Consider the following 9,077-nt stretch of genomic DNA (forward strand, 5'->3'; position numbering starts at 1 on the left):
GTTACCACCTCCTCAGCCGTTAGGAAGGAGGTACAGGAGCCTCAGGACCCACACCACCAGGTTCTGGGACAGTTATCACCCATCAACCATCAGGATGGAGGTACAGGAACCTCAGGACCCACACCACATGTTCAGGGACAGTTATCACCCCTCAACCATCAGGAAGGAGGTACAGGAGCCTCAGGACCCACACCACCAGGTTCAGGGACAGTTATCACCCCCTCAACCATCAGGAAGGAGGTACTGGAGCCTCAGGACACACACCACCAGGTTCAGGGACAGTTATCACCCCTCAACAATCAGGAAGGAGGTACAGGAGCCTCAGGACCCACAGCACCAGGTTCAGGGACAGTTATCACCCCCTCAACCACCAGGCTCTTGAACCAGACGGAATAACTTCAGTCCCCCCATCACTGTAATGTTCGCAGAAGCTACAGGCTCTCTTCCCAAGGACCCTTCATCTGACAGTCACGATATTTACTGCTGGTTTATTAATTTGTTTTCCGCGTCCGCACACTCCATTGCTCCGGCTGTCCGCCCCGTCGGCGCGGCCGTTACGTTGATTCCGCCGTGATCACTGGATTTGTTGGGACTGCCCGGAAGGAGACGGGTGTCGGGGAAGGGGTGGGATTCGAATACAGAGACACATCGGACACCTCACCCTCCCGTCACCGCAGCGGGGCCGCGACTAACGGCGCCGCGCCTTCTCGGCCCGGAGGTCTCCGGGAAACCTCCTCACCCCACGCAGGGGCACAGGAGGAGCGAGAGGGGGAGGGCGCGGACTTAAGCTGACCACCGTGGGAGGGGCACTGGGGCTGGGCCGAGGCCAGGTTCCCGCCTCCAGGGATCCGGGACGTGTCGGCTCCTCCCCGAGACCCGGAGGAGGTTAGCAGAGGCCTCCGCAGGCCGGCGCGGACCCCTCCCCCGCCTCACTGGAGCAGCTGGCCGGCGTGGACCCGGTAGTGGGCCACGAGGTGGGAGGAGCGGGTGAAGGCTTTGCCGCACTCGGAGCAGGGGTAGGGCCGCTCGCCGGTGTGAACCGCGCGGTGCGTCTGCAGGTTGGAGAGCTGCGTGAAGCGGCGGCCGCAGTCCGGGCAGGGGAAGGGCCGCTCCCCGGTGTGCACCCGCCGGTGCAGCGTCAGCTCGAAGGCCCGGGCGAAGCCCTTGCCGCAGTCGGCGCAGGCGAAGGGCCGCGGGCCGGCGTGGAGCCGCCGGTGCAGCCTCAGCTCGAAGGACCAGACGAAGCCCTTGCCGCAGTCCGGGCAGACGAACGGCCGCTCGCCGGTGTGCAGCCGCCGGTGCCGCTGCAGGTGGGACGACTGGGTGAAGGCCCTGCCGCAGTCGGGGCAGGGGAAGGGCCGCTCGCCGGTGTGCACCCGCCGGTGGACCCGCAGCTGGAAGGGCTGGGCGAAGCCCTTGCCGCAGTCGGGGCAGAGGAAGGGCCGCTCGCCGGTGTGGGCCGCCTGGTGGGCCAGCAGGTCCGAGGAGCGGGTGAAGGACTTCTGGCAGAGCGAGCAGGCGAAGGGCCTCTCGCCGGTGTGGGCCGCCTGGTGCCGCCGCAGGTAGGCCGCCCGGGTGAAGCCCTTCCCGCAGATCGGGCAGGCGAACGGCTTCTCCCCCGTGTGGGCCGCCCGGTGCGCCAGGAGGTGGGACGACTGCGAGAACCCGCGCCCGCAGTCCGGGCAGGCGAATGGCATCTCCCCTCTCCGGCACGGGCGAGGGGGGGGTCCGCCCCCTACGCCGACGGCTTGCCACTCCCCGACCTGCAAGAGGGGTCACAAGAGACATCGGTTAGCATCAGACAGTCACCTCCACGGCCAATCCAGCTCCTTGACCTCTGACCCGGGCGGAGGCATCGTCGGGCCTCCTAACTATACGGGGGGAAGGACAGATCACTTTATCTTCCCGTGTCTATCTTTTAAAACTTGGACAGCCTACGCAGGGGAAGTAACATTAATCGCAATATTAAACAAAACGGGGCGAGACCACACACTGCCTTGTGGGAGAGGTGCCAGGGGCGATTGAGAAGTTCGTAGCATGAGGTCGGAGGAGTCGATTTTAGAAAACCTAGCACGTTTACTTTTCAACATCGTTTCCCCCCCTCCCCGCCTACACGTACAAGCTCAGTCCAGCGGTCGTGGAGCGTACGGTTCTTGTCCACAGCATGGGGTGATTGATAAACTCCGTTGGCCTCAGGTAGAAGGAGATGTGGTATTAATTTCAAACTTTCCGCATTGTCACTCAAACAGTTGAACTGCACGTGCTTCCTCAGCATCTGCCGGACAAGTCTGTACTTTCAAAGAACACTGAGGCTGTCTACAAGAAGGGTCAGGGCCGTCTCTGCTTCCTGAGGAGACTGAGGTCCTTTAACATCTGCCGGACGATGCTGAGGATGTTCTACGAGTCTGTGGCGGCCAGTGCTATCATGTTTGCTGTTGTGTGCCGGGGCAGCAGGCTGAGGGTAGCAGACACCAACAGAATCAACAAACTCATTCGTAAGGCCAGTGATGTTGTGGGGGTGGAACTGGACTCTCTGACGGTGGTGTCTGAAAAGAGGATGCTGTCCAAGTTGCATGCCATCTTGGACAATGTCTCCCATCCACTCCATAATGTACTGGTTAGACACAGGAGTACATTCAGCCAGAGACTCATTCCACCGAGATGTAAGACTGAGCGTCATAGGAAGTCATTCCTGCCCGTGGCCATCAAACTTTACAACTCCTCCCTCGGAGTGTCAGACACCCTGAGCCAATAGGCTGGTCCTGGACTTATTTCCACTGGGCATAATTAACTGATTATTATTTAATTATTCATGGTTTTATACCGCTATATTTCTTCACTATTCTTGGTTGGAGCGGCTGTAACGAAACCCAATTTCCCTCGGGATCAATAAATTATGTCTGCCTGTCTGTAAGAGGAGTGTCTTGGACCTCCCAGGGGTGGATAATTTCATGGCCCAAGGTAGAAGACGAGTTATTAACGTCAAACTTTCTGCATTATCACTCAAAGAGTTGAACTGCACGTGCGTGTCAGGAGGGCGTCTCGGACCTCCCAGGGGCAATTGATAAGTTTGTGGCCTTAGGTAGAAGGAGGTGAGTTGTACAGCTCCCTTTACACGCACGTGCAGTTCAACTCTTTGAGTGAGAACGCGGAAAGTTTGAAGTTAATAACTCATCTCCTTCTACCCTAGGCCACGAACTTAATCAATCAGACACCCCCCCTCCCCCCCACCGTGCTGTGGACCACTTCCGGAGGTCCAAGATGCTGACTTCTACCGAGAAGGGATGCGGTAATCTCCACGACCGCCGGACTGCTGGATTAGCTGAGGAGATCATCGGGGTCTCTCCTCCCGCCATCACGGGCATTTACACCACACGCTGCACCCGCAAAGCAAACAGCGTTATGAAGGACTCCACACACCCCTCGTACAAACTCTTCTCCCTCCTGCCGTCTGGGAAAAGGCTCCGAAGCATTCGGGCTCTCACGAACAGACTGTGTAACAGTTTCTTCCCCCGGGCTGTCAGACTCCTCAATACCCAGAGTCTGGACAATACCCCAATCTAGGCAACATCCTTGTAAATCTCCTCCGCACCCTTTCTATGGCTTCCACGTCCTTCCTGCAGTGAGGCGACCAGAACTGAGCACAGTACTCCAAGTGGGGTCTGACCAGGGTCCGATAGAGCTGCAACATTACCTCTCGGCTCCTAAACTCAATCCAGGAAACATACTTGTAAATCTCCTCCGCACCCTTTCTATGGCTTCCACGTCCTTCCTACAGTGAGGCGACCGGAACATTACTGCCCTATTGTCCCTCCTGTTTGTTATTAACTGTAATGCCTGCACTGTTCTTGTGCACTTTACACAGTCCTGGGTCGGTCTGTAGTCTGCTGTAGCTTTCCCCGTGTTGTTTTTTAATTACGTAGTTCAGTCTAGTTGTTGTACTGTGTCATGTGACACCAGGGTGCTGAAAAACGTTGTCTCGTTTTCACCGTGTGCTGTACCAGCAGTTACGGTCGAAATGACAATCAAAAGGTGACCTGACAAGGTGCGTAAATGCAGGAAAGATAAACCTGCTAGGCTTTCTAAAACCGACCCCTTCTACCTTGGGCCACAAACTCATCAATCACCCCTCAGAAGTTACACTCGTGCTCCTACGAGACAGAGAAACCTGCAGCGCGTTGCGGCCCGCAACCTCGGGCCGAGCACGGCGCCAACAACTCCCCCCACCGCGTGGCCCCCTGCTCTCCTCAGGCCCGTGCGCCAATTCTGCTGACGGGCCCGATTTCGAGTCCCTTCCGTGCCGTCTGCCTGACACCGGGGTGGGTGACTCTTGTACGGGGGGGGGGGGGGAGATGGAAGGAGGGAAAACCGTCGGCTCCAACTCGTGCACATTGGACTGAGTGTCACAATGATATTTTCTCCGAGATAGGGACTGGGGTGGGGTGGGGGCAGTGAATCCCCGCACAGAGAGATGGAAACGTGGAAAATCTACGGCACAATACAGGCCCTTCGGCCCGCAAAGCTGTGCCCTACATGTCCCTAGAAATTACCCGGGTTACCCACGGCCCTCTATTTTTCTAAGCTCCACGTACCCATCCAGGAGTCTCTTAACAGACCCTATCGTATCCGCCTCCACCACCTTCACCGGCAGCCCATTCCACACACTCATCACTCTCTGGGTGAAAATCTCACCCCTGACATCTCCTCTGTACCTACTCCCCAGCACCTCAAACCCGTGTCCTCTTGTGGCAACCGTTTCAGCCCCGGGGAAAAGCCTCTGACTATCCACACGATCAATGCCTCTCATCATCTTGTACACCTCTATCGGGTCACCTCTCATCCTCCGTCACTCCGAGGAGAAAAGGCCGAGTTCACTCGACCTGTTCTCATAAGGCATGCTCCCCAATCCGGGCAACATCCTTGTCAATCTCCTCTGCACCCTTTCTATGGCTTCCACGTCCTTCCTGTAGTGAGGCGACCGGAACTGAGCACAGTACTCCAAGTGGGGTCTGACCAGGGTCCGATAGAGCTGCAACGTTACCTCTCGGCTCCTAAACTCAGTCCCACGATTGATGAAGGCCAATACACCGTACGCCTTCTTAACCACAGACAGACAGACATACTTTATCGATCCCGAGGGAAACTGGGTTTTGTTACAGCCACACCAACCAAGAATAGAGCAGAAATATAGCAATATGAAACTATAAATAAATAATAATAAGTTAATTATGCCAAGTGGAAATAAGTCCAGGACCAGCCTACTGGCTCAGGGTGCCTGACACTCCGAGGGAGGAGTTGTAAAGTTTGATGGCCACAGGCAGGAATGACTTCCTATGACGCTCAGTGTTACATCTCGGTGGAACGAGTCTCTGGCTGAATGTACTCCTGTGCCTGACCGGTACACTATGGAGTGGATGGGAGACATTGTCCAAGATGGCATGCAACAGTTCCACCCCCACAACATCACTGGCCTCACGAATGAGTTTGTTGATTCTGTTGGTGTCTGCTACCCTCAGCCTGCTGCCCCGGCACACAACAGCAAACATGATAGCACTGGCCACCACAGCCTCGTAGAACATCCTCAGCATCGTCGGGCAGATGTTAAAGGACCTCAGTCTCCTCAGGAAATAGAGACGGCTCTGACCCTTCTTGTAGACAGCCTCAGTGTTCTTTGACCAGTCCAGTTTATTGTCAATTCGTATCCCCAGGTATTTGTAATCCTCCACCATGTCCCTTGGATGGAAACAGGGGTCACCGGTGCCCAAGCCCTCCTCAGGTCCACCACCAGCTCCTTAGTCCTTTTCACATTAAGCTGCAGATGATTCTGCTCGCACCGTGTGACAAAGTTTCCCACCGTAGCCCTGTACTCAGCCTAAATTTGCTGATGACACAAAGGCCGGGGGTGTAGTGGATAGTGTGGAGGGCTGTTAGAGGTTACAGCGGGACATCGATAGGATGCAGAACTGGGCTGAGAGGTGGCAGATGGAGTTCAACCCAGATAAGTGTGAGGTGGTTCATTTCGGTCAGTCAAATATGATGGCAGAATATAGTATTAATGGTGAGACTCCGGGCAGTGTGGAGGATCAGAGGGATCTTGGGGTCCGAGTCCACAGGACGCTCAAAGCAGCTGCGCAGGTTGACTTTGTGGTTAAGAAGGCGTACGGTGTATTGGCCTTCATCAATTGTGGGATTGAGTTTAGGAGCCGAGAGTTAATGTTGCAGCTCTATCGGACCCTGGTCAGACCCCACTTGGAGTACTGTGCTCAGTTCTGGTCGCCTCACTACAGGAAGAACGTGGAAGCCATAGAAAGGGTGCAGAGGAGATTGACAAGGATGTTGTCTGGCTGTTTTAGGGCCTGGGTTCCGGATGACAAAAAAGAAACGGCTTACCAACCATAGGACAGCACAGAACAGGCCTTTCAGCCCTTCTTGGCTGTGCCGAACCATTTTCTGCCCAGTCCCACTGACCTGCACCCGGACCATATCCCTCCGTACCCCTCTCATCCGTGTACCTGTCCGTGTTTTTCTTAAATGTTAAAAGTGAGCCCGCATTCACCACTTCATCTGGCAGCTCATTCACACTCCCACCACTCTCTGTGTGAGGAAGCCCCCCCAAAATTACCTTTAAATTTTTCCCCCTTCACCCTTAACCCATGTCCTCTGGTTTTTCTCTCCCCCGGCCTCAGTGGAAAAAGCCTGCTTGCATTCACTCTATCTATACCCATCATAATTTTATACACCTCTATCAAATCTCCCCTCGTTCTCCTACGCTCCAGGGAATAAAGTCCCTAACCTGTTCAACCTTTCTCTGTAACTCAGTTTCTCAAGTCCGGCAACATCCTTGTAAACCTTCTCTGCACTCTTTCAACCTTATTAATATCCTTCCTGTAATTCGGTGACCAAAACTGCACACAATACTCCAAATTCGGCCTCACCAATGCCTTATACGACCTCACCATAACATTCCAACTCTTATACTCAATACTGTGATTTATAAAGGCCAATGTACCAGAAGCTCTCTTTACGACCCTATCTACCCGTGACGCCACTTTTAGGGAATTGTGTATCTGTACTCGCAGATCCCTCTGTTCTACTGCACCCCTCAGTGTCCGACCATTTACCCTGTATGTTCGACCTTGGTTTGACCTTCTGAAGTGCAACCGAACACCTGTCAGTATAGGTAGCAGGGCCGACTGCCACCGCTTTGGGCTCATGTTGGGTGGGTTTTTTTAATCTGTCCTGGCACAGTTATAACTTGCTCAGATTCTCTTCCGCACCGGACGGGACTCGGAACAGGTCGTCGTGGCAGTCGAGTCAGGTTCACGGTTGGAGACGATGGCGCCTGACCAGCAACTCCTTTGCCAGCACCTTCTGTTTCCATCTTTCAGACAGTCGGCCCTCCTTAACTCGACTGCTGCGACGATGGTTCGGTTGCACTTTGGAAGGTCAAGCAAGGTAGAACATACAAGGTAAATGGTCGGACACTGAGGGGTGCAGTAGAACAGAGGGATCTGGGAATACAGATACACAATTCCCTAAAAGTGGCGTCATGGGTGGATAGGGTCGTAAAGAGAGCTTCTGGTACATTGGCCTTTATAAATCAAAGTATTGAGTATAAGAGTTGGAATGTTATGGTGAGGTTGTATAAGGCATCGGTGAGGCCGAATTTGGAGTATTGTGTGCAGTTTTGGTCACCGAATTACAGGAAGGGTATTAATCAGGTTGAAAGAGTGCAGAGAAGGTTTACAAGGATGTTGCCGGGACTTGAGAAACTGAGTGACAGAGAAAGGTTGAACAGGTTAGGACTTTATTCCCTGGAGGGTGGAAGAATGAGGGGAGACTTGATAGAGGTGTATAAAATTATGATAGATATAGATAGAGTGAATGCAAGCAGACTTTTTCCACTGAGGCCGGGGGAGAAAAAAACCAGAGATCATGGGTTAAGGGAGAAGGGGGAAAAGTTTAAAGGTAATTTTGGGGGGGGATCCTCACACAGAGAGTGGTGGGAGTGTGGAATGAGCTGCCAGATGAAGTGGGGAATGCCGGCTCACTTTTAACATTTGAGAAAAACCTGGACAGGTACACGGATGAGAGGGGTACGGAGGGATATGGCCCAGGTGCAGGTCAGTGGGACTGGGCAGAAAAGTGGTTCGGCACAGCCAAGAAGGGCCGAAAGGCCTGTTTCTGTGCTGTAACGTCCTGTGGTTCTACTGTATAAATTTCCCCGGCGTTAAATGTAGCTGCTGAAACCTTATTTCCCTTCCGAGGATTGAGTCTGCATGCCCTCTTCTTGCGGGTCCCTGCACGTGGCGATGTTGAGGGGAACAACCGCTTGGCCGAAAGAAATGCCGTCAAAGGTCCAACTGCGGACGAGGACCTCCACGTAGCAGATCAGAGGCGGAGGGGTCGGCTGGGGGGGTCACGGCAAGACCCTGGGGGGGGGGGACAGACGGCGGGGGAGACGCAGTCACAGAACGCGGAGAACAGTCGGGTTTATGGGCGGGGGGGGTGGAAGACAAGAAACTAAAAGTTAAAGTCTGTCCCGAGCCGGTGCTAACACTGGTTTCCGCGGTGGGAAGCGTCTAAGAGTACGAGACTCCCCACCACCCCCAGATAGGACGCCGGTCTGTCACGAGGTTAACCCCCCACAGCATTTTCGCCGGTACAGGCGCCCCCCCCCACCCTTTTTCGAACGTCCGCTTTAGGACAGCTCGCTGCTATCGAAGACCTGCGTCAATACCTGTTTTCGCGAACCAAAGAGGATTTCGTTCTTATGGGAAAAAAGATGCCCTCTTTATACCCCGAGGGAGAGACCACCATGACCGCGAAGCCTTTGTGCGGGCAGTTGTCTGTGCGGGCGTCTACGTGCCGAGTCTTTTTTTTCCTCCAAATCTGTTTTGGCTCATTCTTTCCCAATTCTGATAAGTGAAACCACACCACACGTACAATATTTCTACTTCATACAGGCTGTGTATTTATCCTCTCATTCCCGCTTTTACTATAGGTCCGTGTTCTTTTAGGTTTCACGTGTTATTTGGTACGACTCGGTAGGTTATACTTCCTGGGTGTGGGGACGC

The 9,077-nt window shown here is 54.2% G+C and overlaps 1 protein-coding gene across 1 annotated transcript; it reads right to left on the reverse strand.

The window, feature by feature from the left end:
• Window positions 1-473: 473 nt before the first annotated feature.
• Window positions 474-1,796, reverse strand: LOC132389057 (zinc finger protein 239-like). Its single transcript, XM_059961468.1, has one exon. The coding sequence runs from the start codon at window positions 1,695-1,697 to the stop codon at window positions 930-932; it is 768 nt and encodes a 255-aa protein (XP_059817451.1). The 5' UTR covers window positions 1,698-1,796; the 3' UTR covers window positions 474-929.
• Window positions 1,797-9,077: the final 7,281 nt, after the last annotated feature.

This window comes from Hypanus sabinus, unplaced genomic scaffold (assembly GCF_030144855.1).
Source record: "Hypanus sabinus isolate sHypSab1 unplaced genomic scaffold, sHypSab1.hap1 scaffold_468, whole genome shotgun sequence".
Taxonomy (NCBI): domain Eukaryota; kingdom Metazoa; phylum Chordata; class Chondrichthyes; order Myliobatiformes; family Dasyatidae; genus Hypanus; species Hypanus sabinus.